At 39.9% G+C, this 25,075-nt stretch overlaps 1 protein-coding gene across 3 annotated transcripts in view; it reads left to right on the plus strand.

Moving 5' to 3' along the window:
- Window positions 1-20,122: 20,122 nt before the first annotated feature.
- The window catches only part of CTSC (cathepsin C), a 39,783-nt gene continuing 34,830 nt past the window's right edge, over window positions 20,123-25,075 (plus strand). For all 3 annotated transcript variants that reach the window (XR_004298526.1, XM_032397652.1, XM_032397653.1), the window contains exons 1-2: window positions 20,123-20,404; window positions 22,215-22,360. Coding sequence is in view for 2 of the 3 variants with exons in the window: in XM_032397652.1 (XP_032253543.1) it covers window positions 20,233-20,404; window positions 22,215-22,360 (318 nt within the window). In the remaining variant the exon portion in view is untranslated. The remainder of the gene's footprint in view (window positions 20,405-22,214; window positions 22,361-25,075) is intronic.

The following is a 25,075-nucleotide window of genomic DNA, read 5'->3' on the forward strand; positions in this document are numbered from 1 at the left end:
TCTGGTTCAGTTTTCTGTGGGTTAAACCTCCCTAGCTCTCCTCACCCCATTCCAGAGGTGTTGATGTTTGCATTCAAGGGAGAGACAGTTCTTATAGCAGTATTCATCTATTTAGCTGTATTAACTTGTCAGAAAAGCCAACAGATCCTTGGTGCTTTCCATGTTTGAAGAATTAAGCCTATTTCTGTCTATCCCTAAAAATGGGAAATGTTTTAAAATGTTTTATAAATCCCCACCTAAAATAAATTTCTAAATTTGAAACTGTGATTTCAGCATGTCAAAACTAAAAGAATAAACTTAGTCGAATTCTCTACTTTTAGAAGAAAGCAAGACTCAAAAGATTTAAAACTCTTTTCAATTGAAAACATTCTACACCCTTTCTTTCAAACCTTTTGTTTGAGTAAGATAAAAAATGAAGCAAGGAATAAAAATAAGTAAAGGGGAAATTGGTACAGGGTTTCAATATCATATGTTTCTTTTTTTTGTTTTTTGTTTTTGTTTGTCTGTTTTTTAGAAAGAGAGAGCAGGGAAGGGGCAGAGGCAGTGGGAGAGAGAATCTCAAGCAGGCTCCAAGCCAAGCGATCAGACACTGCTAATGTTAATCTATGATTTGCCACTTATAAGATGAGAGACCTTGAGTAAGTCTTGTAAATTCTTAGAATCTAATTTGTAAGATGAGCATAATCTTATCTGCTTAATAAGGTTTTTTTTTTTAAGATTTTATTTATTTATTTGACAGAGAGAGACACAGTGAGAGAAGGAACACAGCAGGGGGAGTGGGAGAGGGAGAAGCAGGCTTCCCGCTGAGCAGAGAGCCCAATATGGGGCTTGATCCCAGGAGCTGGGATCATGACTTGAGCCGAAGGCAGATGCTTAACGACTGAGCCACCCAGGTGCCCCTAGAAATACTTTTTTGACATTCTTATTTCATATTACCAAAATGCTTTCCAAAAGTTAAATCAATTTATGTTCTCACTAGCCATGTCACGGTGTGTTTTCATAATTATTATTTTTCACTTCTTCCCCATCATTCTTTGTGTTTGCTGTTCTGCACTTTGCACACTTCCTCAAATTCCTCTAGCCTCTATATATGTTCTTCCCTCTACTTAGAATGCTAATAACATATACAACCCCTACCCTGCACACCTCACCTTAAATGTCATTTTCCTCAAAAAATCTTTCCCTGACTTCCCAAACTACCATACATTGCTGTTACCTCTGATGCTTACCTTCGTGGTACCCATCTTCATGTAACTGTGTAATGATTTTATTCTTGGCTTGAATTTAAGCTCTGTGAAAGCAGGGATCTCATTTGGCATGTTCTTCACTGAACTCCAGATGTTAGAACAGAGCTTGACACACAGTAAACACTTAATAAATACTACTGGAATGAATGCATCTTTTTCTTTTTTTTTTTTCATCTTTTTCAAAATTCATAACAACAAAGTAAGGTTGGCAGGGCAATTGTTCCTAATTTGACAAGGGAAGAATCACAGGGATAGTTAGAATTGATCTCCTCAAACTCCCCAAGTGAATTAGTGGCAGTGATATAATTATAACCCAGCTTTCCTGGCCCTTGGAAGATACTTTTTTTTCCTTAAATACTGTCAATGCTTTGGGGGAAATTCTGATTATTTTTATTATTAAAAATAACATATTCATGCAAATTGGTTTCTCAGGGATAATTACAGTGATTCTCTAAATACATCACTTTCTCTGTAGAGATATAATACCTCTATATCACTTATTTCCTATTAATGGATTCAGCTGAACCAAATCAGAAATGATATGAAGTTGTTTTTCTGGTCTTTATGGAGCCATGTTGAATTTCACATTGTACAGAAAATGAAATACTTATTTTTAACTTTCAGAGATGTCATGTGAATTATGTGCAGATGAATTTTTTCATTAGCTCTTGCAATAATGCAATAGGTCTGTTGACTAAACTTAAGTTTTTCCAAAAAAATATCAATAAAGAAATTGAAACAGGGGCACCTGGGTGGCTCAGTCGTCAAGCATCTGCCTTCGGCTCAGGTCATGATCCCAGAGTCCTGGGATCGAGCCCTACATCGGGCTCCCTGCTTGGCGGGAAGCCTGCTTCTCCCTCTTCCACTCCCCCTGCTTGTGTTCCCTCTCTCGCTGTGTCTCTCTCTATCAAATAAATAAATAAAATCTTTAAAAAAAAAAGAAATTGAAACATATCACAATAATTCCTATTTATTCCTATTTATTCAGGTCCTAAGAAACTAGGAAATTCAAATTATGGTAATGTATCTATATCCTTTTATAAGGAGAGGCCAATGATAAATAAGTTCATATGTGAAATTTACTTTTTAAAGCAATTGTCAGTATGTGCCGTATTGCGGTATGATGGTATAATGGAACTGAGCAGGTTCAAGATGCTACTCAATCTGTATATCATAGAACCACAAAATATGAACCAATGCTTATGGTAATGTCCATCAGGAGTAGCCATGCTACAGTTTCAGGGAGCCTTCCATTTTGTAGAGGATTTGGGGACTATCAACTCCAGGTTTCTGATCAGTTTCCCAAAGAGCTGGGAATCTTTGCCCTGAGTCCAAGAAATGGAGCACCAACTTGGCATATGGTCCTGGAAGAGGAAGACACAGTTGATCATGACTTAGGGATAGCTGAAGCAAAATTCCACTCATTAAAGTTTAGACTCAAAAGTGGTTCTTCCTGACTTTCAAAATATTATTATTTTTCTTGGTCCTCATTCTGATTCTCTTAATTTTTCCTTCATGAATTTTTTTTCTTGAGCTTATCTCTTAAATTGTGGTAATTATTATAACAGCTGTCTTCAGCCTCTCCCTGCTCACTATCCCTGCACACCCTGCATTCTATTGACTTGCTTTGAATGATCTTCTCTTCTCCTATAAGAGTCAACTTTCATTTATTTGGTGATGAGTAATAAAAACTGTGTTCAGTGAATACCTACGGTAGTCTTAACGCCTATAGCTATTCTGATCGCCTACCTATGCCATGAAGAGATTAGATGCCCAATACATATTTGTTGAATGACTGAATGGCCTCTCCCCTGAGTCCTACACCAATATTTCCAGCTTATCAGTAGACATCTCCACTGTGATATTCCACAGATACTTCAAATACATGTTTCCATTTGTCTTTCTTCCCCGAACACCTACTCCACCATCATTTCCTCTTGCTTTTAGTGGCTGCAACACTAGTACCATGCTGAACAAATATTTACTGGATAAATGCAATTTTTGTGGTTAAGTATTAGACTTCTGTTATCTATGGATGACCATTTATTCAGAATATCTTCTTAATCTTCATACAAGTAAGGCAGTGGGTATGGTGGAAGGAAATGGGCGTTGAGATTCATACTTTGGTACATACTTTGGGAATCAGCCAAACTTCTCTAGTTCAGCCACTTATTAACTTGCATGGCATTTAGCAAGATACCTGATCTTTCTGTTCTAAAGACTCTTTCATTTCTAAATGAAGTGAATAATACCTACATTATATTACAGCTATGGGGATTAAACACTGTGCAAGTGTACACAGTGTCTACACATAGTAGACATCCAATAAATGGTAATTGTCATCATAAAAAGGAATTATACCTGGACATTTTTGCCTCTCCCCATGCTCTCACTTTTAATTTGATTTCTCTGTTCCTCTTAGTTTACTACTAATAACTCTTATCAATATTCTGTACCCTACAAGGGTGAGAAGGCCTGTTAAAATCATAAGAGCCAATTAGGAAAAAGTATAAATTAAAAACCCAAAGCATCGAATAGCAGTGTGAATTTGCATCCCAAGCATTCTCTCCCTCTTTGCTCAAAGTTAACTAAGTCTTGGAGCAAGACAACATCCAGGACTGGCAAGCTACCAAGTTTTAGAAGGTACTGTTGAGGCTGCAGGTTTAGGTAGAATTTCCAGAGGTGAGAGCTATCTATGAATGGCACATCTATGAATGGAACATCTATGAATAGGCAAAAAGTATAGGTTTCAAAGAAGATATAAGATACTTACATGGAAATGTACCAGATAACAAACCAATTAAAATATTAATAATTAGATAACTAAGAACTCTATTAGAATGAAGTTACATTGAGATATTTCAATCACTCTTTCAGAATTGAAAGATGTAAGAGACAATAAATAACAATCATAGCCACAGAAAGACTTAATCACTTTGTGTATCAGTTGCCTTGAGTAAAGGAAATGTAATTTTTAATGTTTATTTTATAAATCTCAGCCATAAATTTTGCCACAAAGAAACTAATAAAATTTTAAATGCTGATATTTTACAGAACATAATAAAATAAAATAAAATAAAATAAGTTAAATTTGAACTTAGCTACTTAAAACAAGAGACTCCTAAATAACCTATGGAAGGCACCTGGAAACTAAATCTAAATTACAAGCTTTTTAAATTACAAAGGGAAGAAAAAAAGGACTTCATACTGTAACTTGTGGGATACAGTTAAAGCTTGTCTTAGAAAAAAGTGTGAGCCTAATACACCTTAATTATTAAAGGAAAAGAGTGAAAATGAGCTGCTAAGTACTCATGCTAATAAATTAAGGAAAAAAACACAAAATGAACCAAATGAAGTTGGAAGGAAAAATTCTTACAAATAAAATATGAAATCAATTCATTAAAAAATGTGACAATTAATCACGGGAAGCCTCACTAAAATGGAGTCAGGAGGTTTTCGCTGTAGCTTGTTTGTCCCAGATGGCAATTTTCTGCTATTCCCCAAAACAACCATTTTTTGCCAGTAAAATAACTGGCAGTTTTATTTGTAAGGTTAATAGTACTTGGTGATCAGAAGTGGGATCCGTAGAAGACCTTCGACAACTCCAAGGCTGGGGAGCAAACAGTTGATGGTACCCACAGAGCCAATTGGACTCACTGCTTTTTCACTGACCCTGGAGTTGGAGGGTAAGTTTTCTCCTGGGTTTCGAGCTCCATGCTTTGTGTTTTAGCTCGTCAGGCTTTGTTTGGGGTCTGTTTTAAGGTCTTGTCTTTATCTCAGAGTAATTGTTTGGCCCAATTCCTTTTCAGAATTGGATTGTTCCTGATGGAACCGTGTTGGCCTTTAGTCTGACTCATTTTCAGAATGGGACTGTTCCTGATGGAACTGGGCCAGCCTTTGGTCTACTTTCTTCAGAACTGGGCTATTCCTACTGGAACTGGTCTGGCATTTGGTCTGATTTCTTCTGGAACCAGGCTGTTTCTATTGAAACTGGTATTTAGGAATTTTTGTCTTTTCTCCAGAAAAAACTCTAAAAAATGGGATCTCAGTCACCAAGTGCTTTGAGGGTGCCCCCCCCAACTCAGACTTGGGCTGGTTTTATGCTTAAAAACTATGGTCCCTCCTCATGTGAATTTCTCACTAAGTGGACTGACTTAGCCAAAAGTAATTTAGAACTTCAATGGCCATTACGGGGAACTTTAGATCTCCCCAAACTTATTCTACTCAAATTAGAAAGTTGTGGTTGGGGGAAGCCCGGGGCAGGGGGGTGGACAACTGAATGGGATGCCTGTTTTTAAATGGTACCTTGAAACTTACAGATGTTTTCAGGATTCTGTTTGTGTTTTTGCAAAACACTATTTCTACATTAACTGAGGCAAACCATTGCAATAAGTCAAAATGATTTCTGAGGCCTCTTTTTCCTCACCATCTTCTCTGTCTGCAGACACATGGTGGCCATCTTGTGCTCAGGCTCCACCTCCAGCATTATTTTCCTCTATTCTCGCTGCTGAACTTCCCTTTTCTTCTGAATTTCTCCCACTCACTCCTCTTCTGAACCTACTGAAACCTGCCTCTTTAAAGTTGAGTTTTCTGAAGATCTAAATAAACCTCAATTTTTTTATGTTCCCTGGACTAAGGCTAAATTGTAAGACATAGTTAAGGAGTTTCTTCAAGTGACTGAGAACCCACATAAGTTTGCTGAAGAATTTAGCATAGTTATTGAAATTTATCAATCTAATTTCTCAGGTTTATATCAAGTAGCCTGCATACCTGTTGGTGAGGATCAGGCAAGCATTATATGATACTACCCAGAAGGGAACATCCTGAAAAGGAATTAGACAAACAGACTCCTAACTTTTGGGCAACATGCTAGAAAACTCACTGGAAATCTCCACTGAGCTAATATAATAGCTTTTCCTAAGCCTGTTGATAGGAACGAAATTCAGGCCTACACCAGAAGCCTTGTGAATCTGTCTATTCATGACTATTACAATCAATTCCAAATTGTCTTTTAAGAATATTCTGGTATTCTTTTGGATGTTGACTCTACCTGCTAGCATATAATTCTATTTATTAGTGAGCTGAACTAGAATCTTTCACTCTTAGTCAAAAGGACCAGGATGGAATGGGAAACTGCCCTCTCCAGATTTAGTTACTATGGCAAACCAGCTTACTTGCATCCTAGATGAGCCACCTAAAAGAAAGACTGCTAAAATTATTTTTTCAACTTTGGCAAATGGATGCCAGTAAATAAACACCCAAACCTTCTAGTTTCTGCTATTATTCCAAAGAGACAGGGCATTGGAAAAAGGATTGTTACAAATTTAAGTGCTCCAGGTACCTTCTAACCAGCCTTTCCTAGTGCCCTCCTAATTCCAAGTGGTGGGGCTTTGAGGAACTGCTCTCAGGAACTCCACTAGGAACTGAGGATTTTTTCCCCAATTCTCTCTCTTAATCAGCTTGGAGAAACCACTCCTCAGATTGGGAATGAATCTCTGTCCATATTGACACTGGGAGCTACACTCCCAGTGCTTAACCCCCCTGCTATAAAGCAGCACCTGCATTAGAGTACTAAAACAGTTCTAAAAGTGGGAGTCTAATCAACTTCAACAGGTCCCTGTCTCTGAACCTATTCCCTTTGTCTAGGTCCTTCAAGAGATATTCACCCTTTTTCTCCTTAGTTCCTCCGTCCCTATCCATTTATTGGGCTGAGATTTCTTAAAAAGTATCATACCAGAATTTCTCCCAAAAGGGGAAAATAATTCTATAATTTGAAAGTAGTAATCAAAATAGCCAACCAGGGGAATTAAGTGACCATTTGACATCTTTCTATGCTCTAATGACACTATAGTTGAATCTGGGGACAATAATCATTTGTTCCTATTGAATCAGCTACCATCCTCTTTAAGGGCAAAATCTTCAATTGATGTTGGCAGAATCCACAGTGCACTTCCCATGAATATTCAAATAGATCCCCCAAAATCTCTTTCCATAATTAATCAATACCCTATAAATAAAGAAGATCTTCAGGGCATCAAGCCTATAACAGAAGATTACAAGACCCAGGGCCTCAATATCCCATGCACTAGCCCCTCTATTACCCCTATTTTACTTGTGAGAAAACCAAATGACTGAGGATGAAGATTTGTGCAGGACCTCTGAGCAATAAATAACACTGTTATCCCTAGGCACCCTATCATTCCTAACCCCCACATGCTACTAACATCCATTCCCACTGAAAGCAAATTTGTCTCTGTAATTGATCTAGGCAGTGCATTTTTAGTATTCCAGTAGAGGATAGCCAATATCTTTTTTGCTTTCACTTGGGAAAAAGAGAAATACACCTGGACAATAAGTAATGACCTAGGGTTACAGAGAGAGTCCTTATTACTTTTCACAAACCTTAAAAGCTGATTTGGATGATATAAAGTTTCCTATAGGCTCTACCTTGCTTTAATACATAGACGATTTGCTTCCCTACCCCCTTTTTCAAACCTCTTCAAGGAAGACAGAATGTACCTTTTGGCCTTAGAGGGACATAAAGTCTCCAAAGAAAAATTCTAGTTTGCTCAAACTCGGGTCAGATACATAAGGCATCGGATCCAAAACAAGGACTACATTTGGATTCAGACAAACCCCTCAGGACTGCTTAATACTGACAGATTAACTTTTGACTCTCTAAGACAATGTACAGTGAAACTCCTCTAATGCAGATCTTTCATGCTTTACTGATGCTTCTTATTTAAAGGACAAGAAAGGTAAATATTGTACTGGGTATGCTATTGCAACTCTTTTGATGTCATTGAGACAGCTCCTTTACCTTTGGTACTTCAGCCCAAAAGGCTGAATTATACACCCAAGGGTAAAATAGCAAACATATATACTGGTAGTTGGTATGCCTTTGGGGTAGCTCCTGACACTGGAGTATTAGGGAAACAGCAAGATGTCCTCACCTCCAAGGAGGATAAAATTCAAAATGGCTCCTATATACAAAATACATTAGATGCCATAATCTTGTTGGCTTCTCTGGTTATTAAGGTTGCCAGGCATTCCCTGGAGACCTAATCCACCTCAGTGATATTTCCAACAAAAATGCTGTTGTCAAGGAAACCAACAGCCAAACTTCTGTCATGGCCCAAAGGGATCTTCTCTCAAATGAGAATTTGGAAAAACTGACAACAGACATTGAACAATAGGCCCCAGAGAGGGAGAAACAATATTGGCAATCTAGTAACTGTTGCCTCAATAAAAAGAGAGAACTCAGGTTTGGACCAAATAACAATCCAGCCCTATCAGAAATTCTAAAATTCTCACTACTTACCACTGTACATACATTAAACCATTATTCTACTGAAAAATGATAGTTCTTATGAACCAGTATTGGTGGAGAAATATTAAGAAGGCCACAAAAAGTGCCTATCTTGCTTGTCCCACTTAATCAGAATATAATACTGGGAACCACTTGTGAACATTTTAAATTAAACAACAGATCAGGGGCACCTGGGTGGCTCAGTCAGCTAAGCGTCTGCCTTCGGCTCAGGTCATGGTCCCGGGGTCCTGGGATCAATCCCGCATCAGGCTCCCTACTCAGCAGGGAGCCTGCTTCTCCCTCTCCCACTCCCCCTGCTTGTGTTCCCTCTCTCGCTGTGTCTCTCTGTCAAATAAGTAAATAAAATCTTAAAAAAAAAATGGATCATTTTAGGTTTGGTAAATGGATTTCATATACCTTTCCCCATATCATGAATATAAGTATGTTTTAGTCATTGTGGTTTTTTTTTTTTACTGGACCAAAGCTTTCCCTTGTAGACAGATCAACACTTCCTGTGGCTAAAATTCTGTTTGAAAAGATTATCCTTACCTAGGAAATGCCTCTCAAAACATAGTGAGTGGGGAACCCCCTTTACCAGTCAAGTTCTTCAAGAAATCTGGGCTGTTTGGCAAGTTTTTATAATACTTCATCATGCATAACATCCTTAATCCTCAGAGTTAGGTGTACTCACTAATGACACTATTAAGACTCCATTGGCAACATTCTCTCATTAGTCCTTCTTAGTTTCAGATCCACCCCCTTGGGAACTCATAGACTCCCACCCTTTGAGATAGTCACAGGGCATCCAATGCATTTGGCCCCTGCTTCCTTTGACCCACAGTTGTTAAAAGGAGCTATACTTCCACAGTGCAAAGGCCTCATTGTTTCTATTAGAAACAGCTGTGCTTTGGTTGAGCCGTCTTTTCCCAGTGTACTGCCTGGGGACAATGACTCTAAGCATCACACCTGGCAACCTGGAGCTTTCATCTATTGGAATAGACACTTCCAGAAACATTCTCTGCAGCCTCATTGAAAAGGCCCTTATGAGCAACTGCAAACCAACCCCCGAGCTTCCAAACTCCAGGAAATAGACTCTTGGGTTCATGTTGCACATCTAAAGAAAGCACCAAACCCTGATTGGAGCTGCCCACCAGCTCGTGACCTGAAAGTGAAGATTCTCTAGAATCGAAGCAGAGGACATCTGACGAGACGTTTCCCAAAATGTTCAGAGCAGGTCTGTATACCTTTTTCTCATTGTTGCTGCTTCTCTCTGTTTCTTTGAAAGATAAGGCCCTTGTCTGCTTTTCCCAAACCCTTGTGAAAGTGGGGGGAACCTCTTCTTTTCAAATAGCCTCAATCATGATCTCTGGACAAGTTAATTTTTTACTTGCTTTTTATGAAGGGTTAGAAGGTTCAGAATTCACCCAAGTCTTCTTTCATCTGAACTATTAACTGACTTTGGAAGTTTATCCAAATTCATGGTCTCTGAATTTGCAATCTTACAGGCTGTATTATCAATAACACATTTGGTTCCAAACAGTTCTTCTAAGGTAACAATACTGTTTTATTTTTTAAAGATTTTATTTATTTATTTAGAGCATGAGCAGGGGGAGGGGCAGAGGGCGAGAGAGAGACTCTCAAGCAGACTCTGCGCAGAGCCTGACACGGGGCTTGATCTCACAACCCTGAGATCATGACCTGAGCTGAAATCAAGAGTCAGACACTTAACTGACTGAGCCACCCAGGCACCCCTGAGATAGCAATATTGTTTTAAAAGATTCTTTGAAGTTTTGCTATTTTCCATCAAGGTTTATCAGCTTCTGCTTCATGTTTATACCTGCACTGTATCTTCCCAAATACACTCCGTTAATTCTTTCCATGTGCTCCTGCTGTATCTACTCATCTGCTTTCATGGTTGCTTTAAGGAGAGACTTCTAAAAACAGAGACCCCAGGTTTGCCTTTATAAGGAGATCCTTTCTCCTCTAAGTTGGAATAAGTGTCAATAAATACTTAAGCTGGCTACTTTCAGACCATCATACAATTTGGAATTGTTATGTTACTTCTTCTATTTTGTATAATGATTTTAAATTTTGTATTTTGTTGACTGTTGAGCTAAAAAAAAAAAAAAATTAAAAAGATGTACCCAATGAGGTGAGGTTGGCTCAAGGCTTCAAGATGATCTCCAACACTTATAACCTTGAGAATATGTACACTTTAGACTGGAATGCCTCAGAGTTTCTCCCTCCTAACCTTTCTGGTTATTCAAATGTGGCCTTAACTGGTTTCCAGTTATAAATACTTTCCCTCTGACAGAGGATATAACAACCAGAAAAAGGTCCTTCCTGGAACTGAGGGGCAAAATCATTAAATATAAAGAACCCAGCTATTAATCAGCAATGCTTTTAAAGAAAGATCTTGATCAAAAGGGGGAAACATGAAAATTAAGGGAAACCTCATCAAAATGGAGTAGGGAGGTTGGCAGGGAAACTAGCTCTCATGCCCTACCACTCTTCATGAATGGCAAATCTAACAGGAAGATAGGGACCTGGCTCATGAATACTACTACTTTACTACCCCAGCAGGAAGAAGAAAGTCTTACCTCCTCCCCTGGCTGCAGACTTGCCTCTGGTTTTTGCCATAGCTTGCTTGTGTCACATCGCAGTTCTCTGTTATTCCCAAATAAACCCATCTTTTGCTGGTAAAATAACAGTTTTTTGAAGGTTAACAAAAGCAAACAAAAATCTTGCCTGGAACAATCTTTTTCTTTTGCTAATAATTTCTTGCCCCACCCTCCTTTATAAGAACCTTCCATTTTGCACAGCTTCTAAGAGCGCACATCTACTGGCTAGATGCGATGCTGCCCAGTTTGTATACCATTTAATAAATTCAATTAGATCCTCAAATTTAAAAAAATAATAAAAAAGAAACCCAAAGAATGTATGGTACAAAGTTAATTCTTTTAAAACTCAAGGTTGCCTGGGTAGCTCAGTCAGTTAAGCATCCACTCTTGATTTAGGCTCAGGTCATGATCTCAGAGTCATGAGATCATGCCCCAAGTTGGGCATGGAGCATGCTTAAGATTCTCTCTCTCCCTATCCCTCTGCACCCCCATCCCCGCTCTCTCTCTCTCTAAATAAAAAATGAAATAAAATAATACTCAAAGAGAAAGAGAGAAATCAAGAAGGAGACTCAACTATAGAGAACATACTAATGGTTACCGGGGGCGTGGATAGTGGAAATAGGTGTTGGTGATTAACAAGTGCACTTGTCCTCATGAACACAGGGTGATGTATGGAATTGTTGAATCATGATATTGAGTACCTGAAACTAATATAACACTATATGTTAACTAACTGGAATTAAAATAAAAACTTAAAAAATAAAATAATACCCACTGAATGCTCCATTAAGAAAACAAACAAGTAAACCAACGGTGATGGGTAGCAAAACATACAATTTTGAAGGTGATAAAAAATTTTAAGACAAATAAAGTGCCCTTAAAATTCATTATGGAGGAGGGAAAATGCCTGAGAAAGCTGAGAAAAATATGAAAAAGAAGAATAAGGATCAAACTTGCTTTAAAGTCAATCAGTAAGACAAAACAAAATAAAGCATTCCATTATTTATGGGAATTGAATATATTCAAATTTGGTGTTTAAATTTAGAGGGAAATAAGATTTAATAAATGGTTGCCTGAATGAAAAGACAACTGGACCCATCTATCACACAAGATACAAAAACAGACCTTAGGTGCCTCAGAGATACAAAGTTAAAATTAAATAATCATTATTTTAAATATTTCGACCAATTTAAAACAGCTTAATATATTTAAATTTAAAACAATTTAAAAGATTTGTAACTCAGGGAGAAGAGGAGGTTTGCAAGGAGCGGGCAAGGCAGGGGTGGGGGAGGGTTCCCTGACGTTGCTGGTGTCATTGAATTAATGCGAGTTTGCTCCTTGGTGAGTCACAGAAACTATGCCAGGTGGGATTGTCACACAAAGTAAACTTTATTTGCAGCAAATAAGGAGATCACAGGGAATAACTTCCAAAGCCATGACTCCCCATTTATGGGTTCATTTATTTAGGATTAGGATGGATATTTAGAATGGGAAGCCTTGTCATCATATGTAGAGGCAGGCATAAAGTGGTACATTTTAAGACAAATAAAGTGCCCTTAAAATTCACTACGGAGGAGGGAAAATGCCTGAGAAAGCTGAAGGCAGGCACTTAACCACTGAGCCACCCAGGTGCCCTGAAATAGTCACATCTGATGATGTTTCTTAAGGAAACATGGCTATACATGCAGAAGGAAGGAAGGAAGGAAGGAAGGAAGGAAGGAAGGAAGGAAGAAAAGAAAGAAAGAAAGAAAAAGAAAGAAAGAAAGAGAAAGAAAAGAAAGAAAGAAAGAAGAAAGAAAGAAAGAAAGAAAGAAAGAAAGAAAGAAAGAAAGAAAGAAAGAAAGAGAAAGAAAGAAAGAAAGAAAGAAGCAACTGTAGGAAGGATATATGTTCAAAAATTCTTATTGCAACATGGCTTGCAGGGGCAAAAAAGGAGTAATGCTAAAATACCTAGAAACAACCCAAATGCTGATTAAATAACAGTTAAATAGATTTGTTATATGCCTTAAGTACCATGCACCTATTTTCCTTAAACAAATGCAATTTCTTGATGTGAAGAGATTTCTGTAGTTTAAGAATGAAAAAAATTTTTTTGAAAGCATGTACATGCGTGAGCAAGTGGGAGAAGGGGAGGAGAGAGACTCTTAAGCAGGCTCCACACCCAGCCCAGAGACCAAATCAGGGCTCAAGAATGAAAAATTTTTATTAAAAATGAAATTGGATGGAGGAGAAATGTATAGCATCTGCTCCCATTTTATAAAAATAAACCTCAAAATCCATACCCACGTAGCACTTCTATAGTGCTTATTCTGTGACAGCATTATTAAAAGCATTTCACATATTCACTCATTCAACCCTGTGATGTTGGTACTACTATTATCCCAGTTTTACCAGGGTAGAAACTGAGTTAGAGAAGATAGCTTCCCTAAAGTCACAGATAGTGAGAAGTGGTGCCAGGATTCAAACCATGGCATTCATGATCTAGAATCTGTGCCTTTATACATCATGTGCCCTGCTTCTTATGCATGTTTGTAACTGGCTGGTAAGTTTAGTAAAAGATCTGGAAGTAGACACACCAGGAAGTGAACACAGATTACCTTGCTTGGCAGGGTGCAAATGAGAAGGAAAAGGAAAAGGGGTGTGTGTGGGGGGGGGGGCACTTTGTAGCACAATGGCAAAATGTACTTGGTATAATTTTAAATAAAATTTATTGAATTTTATATCTCATTACATAACAGCATAAATATGGTTAAGTATAAGGAACAAAAATCAGCAGTAGCAACTGAAGGAGAACAAATTATACCTCCCCAAAATATGCCTCTTTGGCATATTGATTATTTTAAGCTGGTCATTTTTAAGAAACAGCAGAAACAGGTGAAGCTCTGAAAACCCGGTAGAAGTTAGAAGAGAGCTTAACAAGGGAAATCTCCATAGAAAGCACAATAATTCTTTTTCTAACTTCTTCAGCTCATATTCCATCAAATGCAAGGATGTCCTCCTCCAATTTTCATATCTTAACTGAGTAAACCTAGAATATTACCATCCCTCATATACAAAAATGACACTAATGACCCCCAATCAGTAGGGAACATGGCTTAAGCAGTTTTTCCATTCTTGCAGTTGTGTTTGTGGTCGGAAAACCACACTTTCTGCTCATCTCTATTCACCCCGTGACAAAGGACATACATTTTTGAGAGAATCTCAGGGTGTACAATTATTCTAGTGAAGAAGTTCTCAGCACGTGCTCTGAGAACCCATGGGAACCCATGGAACTTTTTCAGGAGTTCATAAGGTTCTTCTTTTTTTCAATATCTGTATAATGCTGGGTGTTCTTCATATTCTTCAACCAAAACAACATATCACAACATATGCAATGTGGGAGCAGATAATACAGCACTTTTCCGTTAGCCCAGGCATTCGAGTTTGCAAAATGGTAAAACAATGTTACTCTTCTATTTTTTTCTTGTTTTTGAAAATATAGCTACATTTTTTAGAAGTGTGTTACTTTTACTTTATTGTTATTATTCAATAAGTCAATACTTTTTACTTCCAATATCTAATAGGGTAAATATTGCAGATATAACCCATATACACAAAAGCTCTTTGGAGTCTTCATATCTTTAAGAATGCAAAGGGGTCCTAAGAACAAAAAGTAGGAGAAACTACTGATAGTGCAATCAGCCAACCTGGGCAGCATTCCTAAGCAACCCTCTTATTTCAGCCAGGGTAAGCTCTAATTACCTTGTTTTCATGTACAGAAAGCTAATTAATCACTTACTCCTTCTGCCTTCCTTCCTGCATAGGATCCGCCCTTTCTTTCATAAATTTTATGGAGAGGATGAATGAGTGAATATTGGCCAGGCTCTGTCTAAAACTTTGAGGTACAAAAATAATAGAGTCCTGCTATCAAGGAGCGTGGATCCAGTGGAAAAAGTAGTCAGATAATTACAATGAATCATGAACACAGGAACATGGGGTGACATAAGAGGGCCTTCTGCTATCTGCCTCGGAGATCAGAAGGACAGAAACAGTACTCGGGACATCACAAGACCTCAACAAATGGTCCAGTGTCCTTTTCATGCTTGTGGATCAAGCCCTACTTCCAGACAGAAGGTCCCCACTGTAGGTGCCAGGGCGCCACACCGCTCCCGTTTCTCTTCAGGAGAGACCCCGCATAGGAGTGCAGCTGGCTGACAACCTCCACCTGTAATGACTTCAGGAACCACCTCAGCTTTCCAGTCAGGGCCAATGACTAAAGGCAGCCCCAGGATGAGGGCCTGGCCATTTCTGCCCGAGTCAAGCTCGTCTCTGCTGTGCCGGCTGAAACAATCTCAGAGTTGTATTCCTGAGACTCCTTCTCCTCAACCCTCCTTCCTTCCTTCCTCCTTTAACAGGAGTGAAATCTGAGGCTCCCCCCTCCTATTCCTCTTCCCTCTCCACTTTCTCTTTTATGGGCATTAGTCCCTAATAAATTCTCTGAGTCTCAGTTTTATTTCCAATAAAATAGATAATATCCTCCTCATACAATTGTGTGATAATTAAATGACCTAATATATGTGAATTATCTTGGTACAATGTACAGTCCTAAATAAATAAAATTACTACAATTATTATGATTCCCAGTGACAGAGGTGTACACACAACCAAATAACATGCTACAGTGATATGTCAGGTTCTTTTTTTTCCCCCTATTTCTAAGATCTTTCATTGCTTTAATATGCATTCCAGAACAGTGGCTTTCAAACTTATGCTCAAGGCAGGGAACTTGGAAATCATGATGCTCTTTGCTCTTCACCATGAGATATAGATACATTCATGTCCATCATATTATTCATTCATTCAACAAATATTTGAGAATTTATTGTGTGCCAGAAATTATTCAGGGTGCTAGGACTACAACAGAGAACAAGATTTGGAGCCTATGGTTTTCTAATGGAAATAAACACAATAATAAATGCAGTCAGATCTCCATAGAGATCTGTATTAATTCATTTTGTCTTCTCAAAACCAGATGAGGCAGAGAGGGAACACAATTATGCACATTTTATAGAGGGAACACAATTATGCACATTTTATAGACGAGAAAACCAAGGCACAAAAAGAAGTAAAAATAACTTCTTCAAGATCAAGCAGCTGATGAGAGGCAGATGCCACGCTCCCCTCTCAAGCAGTGTGACTTGAGTCCTTGCCAATGTTTAAACCAGCGATTCTCAAACAGTAGCTGTATCAGGAACTCTGGAAAGGGGACTGTTAAAGCACACATTGCTGGGACCTACGCGGACATTTTCTGATTCAGTAGGTTATGAGGTAGGGGTCAGGATTTGCTTTTTTTTACAAATTCCAAGATGTGGCTGCTGCTGGTCCAACTGGTTCTGGGACCACACTTTGGGATCTACCTCTAAGCCATGTTGCCTCTCTACAAACTTACTTGTTATAATGATCTGAGCACCAAATTCCAGTTTACATATAAAATCAACTGTGTTACAGGGGAACCTGGGTGGCTCAGTCAGTTAAGCATCTGCCTTTGGCTCAGGTCGTGATCCCAGGGCCCTGGGATTGAGGCCCATGACAGGCTCCCTGCTCGGCAGGGAATCTGCTTCTCCTTCTCCCTCTGCCCCTTCCCCACTCATGCTCTCTCTCTCTCTTTCTCTCAAATAAATAAAGAATCTTTAAAAAAATCAGCTTTCTTTCATATCATTTCAATACATGCCAAATTTTTAGGAATGACACTTCCAGGTAAATCAACAGAAGATTGTAGTTTGTTCTGCTGGGACCTGACCAAGAGTTATCTAGCATCGACACCTGACCTAGGGCTATCTAGCATCAACACTTGACAAAGAATTATCCAGCATCAACACCAAGGTATGATAGTTGAATGACCATCTGATGAGATATTTATGGTTCTTTTGTTTGTTTGTTTGTTTGAGGTAGGGTGCAGAGGGAGAGAGAAAGAATCTTAAGCAGGCTCCACACCCAGTGCAGAGCCTGATGTGGGGCTCGATCTCACAACCCTGAGATCATGACCTGAGCCAAAATCAAGAGTCTGAGGCTTAACTGACTGAGCCACCCAGGTGCCCTGATATTTGTGTTCTAACTCACTGAAATGATTTCTGTTTTCAGAGAACAGGCACCTTTCACTTTTATCCTGATTCTACAATTTTACATAGAGGTATAAAAAGTATCTGAATGTCTTATTCTGTTTTCCAGTATATTGATCCATGGGCATTTTAGATGATGAAATGTCTTTGCATTAGAAATTTAATTAAAACATCTTTTTTATTTGTTCTTTATATTAAATTTGGTATATTTTTCTTTTTTTATTAAGTATGTAACTGGCTTATGTGTACATTTCATTTCAGAATAATAAAGATCTCTATAAAATATTTGTTATAAAAATAAAATTTAGGGCCTGATCAGTTTGAGAATCACTGAGACAGGGCAATATTTTATTTTGAGGGGGAATAGTTTGGGAATTAGTAGATAATTGGAAATAAACTAAATTTAAACTCAAGGTACCTGGGCTTATTTTTGAATCTCAGTAACTGGCAATGTGACATTGAACAAGTTATTATGATCTCTGGATCTCCATTTTCCAATATTAAAATGAACCCATTAGACTAAAACGTCTCCAAGATTCCTTTTCAGTTATCATTCATTGAAAAAAGACTATTTCAGGGCACCTGGGTGGCTCAGTGGTTAAGTGCCTGCCTTCAGCTCAGGTCATGATCCTCGGGTCCTGTAATCAAGCCCCATGCTCAGTGGGGAGTCTGCTTCTCCCTTTCCCTCTGCCCCTCCCCCTGCTTGTGTGCTCTCTCTCTCAAATAAATAAATAAAATTAAAAAAAGAAAAAAGACTGTTTAAACTTTTTTCACAATTAGGTATGCTACTTTGATTATACCTATCAAAGAAATTTCCAACAGAACTGTTCAACTCTTCAATATTGACAACCTAGTAAAAGTTTTAATGTTTTAACAATAACTTGCTTTCCCAGGGACTTAGAAAGGCAGCGCTACTCTGCCAGTTTATCTCTAAGTGTGTTAGCTTAATTACATGATGTCAACTTTTAATCTTAAGTATCGGGCTATAAAATCTAAAAGGCCCCACTGCTGCCTTTGCAGTTTGTGCCTACCTTACACAGTATATCCACTTCTGAGCTTTCAAGAGTAACTCCTCTTGCCAAATTGAAATTGGCTTTCAGGCTTAGAAACCAAGGTAAGGTTATATCAGGGAGAAGAAAATTTTTTTCTACCCTTCAAAAGTTCTCCTGGCTGGGCTAAGAATTAAATTGACATGGACCAGATTAACAGGAGGAAATAAAATGTGATTTTATCTGTACGGGAACCCCACATACGTGAGCAGTTCAAAGCCAGAAAGGTAAAATGAGGTATATACGCCAACTTGAGCTAAGGAAGGGATAGGGGCCTGGTACCTCAAAGGGGAGGGGTAGTATTCACAGGGCAGTAAGAAGAGCAGCTCTTTGATAATTAGATGTTTGCCCTGCCATACAGATGGATCAGTCAGAAAAAACTTATCTCTGGTAATAACTCTCATTCTGACAAAGATCCCCATTTAGATTCTTCTAGGTAGTTGCCGGGCAAAACAGTTTCTCTTGACCCTCTAGTCTTGATTGCCTTCAGCCCAAAATAGTCCACATGCGTAAGTGGCACATTTTGAGGAGACCTGCTCTGAACCCCTTCACTTATGTATTTAACACCCCAAGACAGTTTCTGAGTGTTTCTGAGTCAGAATCTAGGGAGACAAAGGTGAATCATGTGAATAACGTGCATATTTACTTGTAACCAGTGTGATAAGGGCAAAATACATGTGCCCTACAGGGCAAGGACACAGAAAAGTCTATTTTGTTCATCACTTGCCCTTGATGCTGACACAAGGCCTGACACACACAGTGGGCTCTGTGAGCAAAAGGAGCCCCAACTTCCACCAACAGCCAGGAAAGTCAGAGGAGCTCTCACAGAAAAGGGTGATATTTAAACTAAACAAAGAGGCACTTGAAAACAGTGCTACCTAATAATTATTGGCAGTCAGACTGGCACACTGGAACCTGCTCATAAGACCAGCTTTCTCCCACCAGCTTCCTTCCTCATGCTGGGCAAGTTACTTCCTCTCTCTGAGCCTCCTGCTTTTCATCGGTAAGAGGAGAAGGGCTTGAGCTACATAATCTCTTACAGCTTTTGTGCATATGTGTGCGTGTATGTGTTAACTAAATCCTATCAAGTTTGCAGGGGAGGAAAAAAACAACGAATACACAAAAACTGCAAGTTTGCACTACAAATGAATTCTCTTGTGGATAACAAACAACATTAACAGGAAACTAGATAAAACCAAGCAAAAAAGGGTTGTGAAAAAAAAAGAAAGTTTTGGAAAATGGAAGGAAGAGCAGTTCTCAAACAGCTAGGGTGACTGGGGGTAGCAAGTAAAATTTTTCCGAGGGGGTGCGGGAAACTGAGTTGGTGAGGACGAAGTGCGGAAGAAAAGCAAGTAAAAGAAAACCTCACTTGTTAGACCTCTCCCACTCTGGGACTCACCTTCTCTCTATTCCCCCCTCCACCCCTCGCCTCCCTACTTCAGTCTCCCTCCGGAGACTCTGTCTCCGCCTCTTTCTGATCTTTGGTCGCCTCCCCGCCCACACACATTCCCTCTCTCTCCACGTCCCCCGCCCCCCAACCCCCGCCCGTTACTTTTCAAGGAGCAAAGTCACTGTGGCTCTTAAATCCTATTTGAGACGTCCCATGGTCATAGAACCTGTGCCTCGCTTCTCTCCGGGCTCAAGCTCCAGCCACCCCCATGTATGGAGCAGCACGTACGCGGGAGGCCTCACCTGCGGGGCTGGACTGCTCCCGAACGCCCCTCCCCCCGCCCGCGGCGCCCCCGCCCCGCCCCGCCCCGCCCCGCCCCGCCCCGCCCCGCCCCCGCCGGCCGCCGGTTTCCGGCAGCTCCGGCTATTTTAAGGCACGCGCTGTTCGAATCGTCTAGCTTTCGGTCCTCTGCTGTCTGGCTACGGATCTCGCCTTTTCCCCTCCGGAGCCCCGCCAGCATGGGTCCCTGGCCCCGCTTGCTGCTGGCAGCCTTCCTCCTGCTCTTGTCCGGCGTCGGCACCGCGCACTGCGACACACCGGCCAACTGCACCTACCCTGACCTGCTGGGCACATGGGTCTTCCAGGTGGGCGCTGTTGGTTCCCAACGCAACGTCAACTGCTCGGTCATGGGTAAGCCGCCGGCGCCCCGGGACTCTCCCCCTACCCGCTTTAGCCCGGGACTCATACCTTTCCGTCCCCGAGCTCTTCTTTCCGCAGCGCCCACGTGGAGCGTCCCCACCCGGGGCCGGTGCCAGTAGGAAGTTGGGTAGACCTAAAGCCCCTTGGGGTGCCCTTTGCCGCTGTAGGTCCAAGAAGGCAAAGTTCAGCAGCTGAGAGCCTCTAATTTCACGTTTCCTTGGTTATTATCGGACCTAAACACTTTCTTCAGGAACTTTTTAACCCCCCTTAGTTTTTGTTTTTTGGTCAATTTAGTTTGGAAAGGAATTGAAACCGTGCAGTCTTCTGATCTCCCTGTCCAATCTTCATTTTTTTTTAAATTTTGCCCATGGAAAATGAGCTCAAACACTGGAGAGTATAGCAAGAAAAGTTTTTTTTTTTTCTTCCTTTTGTTAGCTTGTGGGAAAGAGCCCTTATGCCCAGCGTTTTTGATTTACACGTGTGTTGATGCTACTAGTCCAAGAAAACTTTTGGTATGGCTCCACAGTGTTTCATGTGTTGCTGGGAGATATATAAAAGTTGCCCCCCGCCCCGTTTCTTCTGTTTTGTTTTGTTTTTTAAATAACTCTTTAGCCGGTAATTATATTTGGGAATGCCCAGAGACAAGCACAATGTCTAGCTGATGGAAGGCTGTCAATGAATATTTAGTGTTAGAACACCGCTGGGATATTCCATATGCCCTCAGATAACATTGCTACACTGAGGACAAAGAATTTAGTGAAAGGAGAAGAAAAAAAGCAATCCCCAGTCAAAAGAGGCACTCTTGTTCTGCCCAAACCCTTACCACACTGTGGCATGTGCAGAGTGAGTGAATCTCTCTGCTGCAATTTACTTGTCAGCAGGAGGAAGATTGCCAGGTCATTTGTTACTAAAACAGACCTATTCAACTGTCTAACTCCAGATGACTGTGTGGCATTTCCTAATCCTGGGCATTATAAACACCTTCTGTTTTAAAAGTGTAATGTGGAGGTCCGAAGGAGAGGGAGATCAGGATTGGCGCTGTTTGTCACATGCAATCTCCTATTTCAGAGCATTAATCTGAAAAAAACGTCAAAGTGTGAAACCTCCAGATGGACACAGCAGAACCCTTTCAGGCAGCCTCTGCCTATAAGTCATATCTTTGACTTTAATCTAGTAAAGACACCCACAGATCTGCACCCCATCTTCTGGAAGTTGAAAGCTTAGTTCCTATCAGCACGAGCTAGCTTTATAGGATAGAAATCTTGAGTTTGCTCAATACTGTGGAATGATTCAGATTCTGAGGTTCTGAACTGTAGAGCCATTGAGGAAAAAGATACCCCTTTTCTTCTCTGAAGAGATAATTTCCTTTGTCCTTATAATCTGATAGCAGATCCTTTTATATTTTATATTTCCCTTTTTTTTTTTTTTTGATTAGCGTCTTGTATTCTACCCATTTGTGTATCATTTTAAACATCCCTTATTCCTCCTTTTCCTTAGTGGACAAATTTCTTCAGTGTTTGGATGTTCTGGGAAGGTAAGGGCTGTACTTTTCGGGGTCTCTGCCTGCTGGGCTACTTGACATATCTCTACCTGTTGAGCCTTTACATCACAGGCTTGCCTGAGACTCTGTGGGAGTGTGCAGAGGGAAGCAACAGGATGGGGACTGATATCTTCACGAGCCAGACTTGTCCAAATCGGTAGCATGAAAGGAAAGCCGCTTAAAAATAATGGAAATTGTAGAGGAGATTTCCCCTCCCAGTTGAAGTCCAAATAATTTTCCTTTGTTGTGCGTTTTTTTTAGGACCACCAGAAAAAAAAGTAGTGGTGCATCTTGAGAAGCTGGACACAGCACGTGATGATCTTGGCAATACCGGCCATTTCACCATCATTTACAATCAAGGCTTTGAGATTGTGTTGAACGACTACAAGTGGTTTGCCTTTTTTAAGGTTAGTTTTGTTGGAAATGCATTTGTATTTTCAGGGATTTGATATCTGAAGCTTCTTCTAATCAGACCCTCAGAATTTTGATTTTTAGATTAAGAAGATAACCAGAAGTGACAGCACTGGGCACCTGGGTGCCTCAGTCAGTTAAGTGTCCAACTCTTGATCTCAGCTGCGGTCTTGATCGCAGGGTCCTGAGTTCGAGCCCTGCCCTGGGGCCTGGGATCACGGGGCTGACTGATTCCCTGCTGCTGCCCCACATCACAAGAGAGTATCCTACTGCATAGTGCTAGTCCAGGAAAAGATCAATATTCAGAGTCTGGTTTCTACTGAATGTGTATAGCTTTCACACCCTCGTAAAGTCCAAGATGGTAAGTTGGACCGTTGTAAAGTCGGGGACTGTCTGTTAGAATGTGCTCGATATGTTAATGTGAATAACTCCTTTTACTAAGCTGAGACAAAGAGATGGAGAACTTGAGTTACTCCTTGGGCTAAATAAAGTAAAAGGTAGCCCTGCCAGTCCAGCTTGTTTTCTTCTTTCACTGGGGAAGAAGTCTTGTCCATTCTTCTATTCTAATGCATTACTTCCAATTGCAGATACATTCTAGGATAAAATAGTTTAGCACACATTGCAGTCCATCCCAGATACCCATCTGAAGTTGGAACTTCTCCTGCTAGCAGAGTGTTAACTGGTTTAAGTAAATTGAGGACACAAACCTGGGACTAGCTGTTTCTTGCTATAAATAGAGTACAAACAAACACAGACTTTTTCATGAAGTAGGCTTTACAACCTTTGGAACATCTGCTAAGAGTTAGCCAATTGTAGGATGCATGGGAAAGTGGGGATGAATCTCTTAAAAATGATGAAAAACAAAGCACCAACAAAAGCGTAACCTCTAAATTTATTGTGATTTCTCTTGTAATTTAATAACTACAATATGGTGTTACATCTAAGCCAACTATTTTTCTTAGAATAGTAACTCCTTTTTTTTTTTTCCTTCCCCATGAGAATCCCTTTTTAACATGAAAAAGGGAAAGAGAGAACAAGAGGAAAAATTCTCCCCTCTTGCCTGGATTGGCTGCTCTGATAATCACCTGGTGGGAGCTGATTGATCCATTCTGGCTGTTGAGGGCAGGCTGTTCATTTTAGTAGTTGGAGCTCATGCTTGACCATTTAAGAAATGTTTTAATATCACTCCTAGATAAAATGTATTTAAAAAAAAAGACAGTATCTATATGAATTTTTAAAGTTGTAATACATTGATGGTAAGTATAATTCATTCCGAATATAATTCTTGGTCTTCATATTGATGAGCCCAGGGCTCTGTAGACCTTGTAGGTACTCTGCTATAACCCTTCGAAAGTTCTTTGCCTTCAGGTTGAGAACAACTTGCCTATGTAATTGATGGACAAGGAGATATTCAAGACAGTTGTTCACTATAGACTCTACCCTCCTTTCCCCTTGTCCTTTTTTGTTTGACACATACTAGGCACTTGGTCGAGAATTTGTTTAAAAAAATGAAAATGAATCATTGAAGTAGAATTCTGTTGAGAAATGGGTTGAATAAAAAATTATTTAAGTGTTAGATGGGAGTTGTATGTAAGTATAGATGAGTAAATAAAATAGTTTTACCCATATGGCTTAGAAAATTTTTCATTCTTCCCTTCTGTAGAATGGGAGAAACTGTTGGGCAAACTTCTAAAGTCACCGTTTAATTCCCTGAGCCATAACCAGAAATAGATCTGGGCGGTTTCCTTATATTAATACCTTTCCATCAGTTTGTCCGCTCTCAGCTTAAAGAAGAGTCCAAAGCTGGTAGGGACAGAGGCAACAGCTGGTGGCTGGAGGAGGAATCCGAATACCTCTTTGTATTTCTCTTTAAATCACAGTGTAAGCAGATTTGGTATTTTTCCGTAGCCTCAGAACGTAAGTCATAGGTCAGTAGAGAGCCACTTTATAAAGTCAAATAAGGTTATCAGTATACTCAGCCACACGGGAGAATCACTATGATACACTGTTGTAGGCTAGAATCCTACCTAATCACAGGCTCCTGAATGGCATTTTCTGATTAGGAATAAAAATAGGAAGAGTGTTCTTCTGTTAACTGATTTCAGTGTATTTCTTCAAGTGCCTATTTAACCAGAACCGTTGTCAGGGCTGTTTTTGTGCTGAGAAATCAATCACTCTGACTGGATGATAGTTAGGCCTTGTGATGGGATCATAATTTCAGTAAACAGAGTAAAATATATATAAGATACTTGGCTTTAAAATTTCTCTTAACCTAATCAAGTAGTTCTAGGTCAGCATGTTTTGCAGAGTGATAAAAATCTATGTTCTTTTAGCAAATCCAGCTGACAGGGTAATGGGGAACTGAATTTTAAAAAATCTAAGAAAAATGATAGAGTGGAATGGACTTTATTTTTTAAAAAGTATTTTATTTTGTGAGAGAAAGAGCACACACAAGTGGAGAGAGAGGGGCAGAGGAAGAGGGAGAAGCAGGCTCCCGCTGAGCAAGGAGCCTGATGTCAGACTTGATCCAGGACCCTGGGATCATGACCGAAGGCAGACGCTTAACTGACTGAGCCACTCAGGTGCCCCTGGAATTGACTTTAGATACTAGGAAAGGCAAGCATGTTGGATGACCCTGGCTAACACAAACAGCTTGCTGGCTTTAACCAGAAGCATCAGGGCATTTCCTGCAGTGGTGCTGGGGAAACCAA

This window comes from Phoca vitulina, unplaced genomic scaffold (assembly GCF_004348235.1).
Source record: "Phoca vitulina isolate PV1807 unplaced genomic scaffold, GSC_HSeal_1.0 scaffold101, whole genome shotgun sequence".
NCBI lineage: Eukaryota > Metazoa > Chordata > Mammalia > Carnivora > Phocidae > Phoca > Phoca vitulina.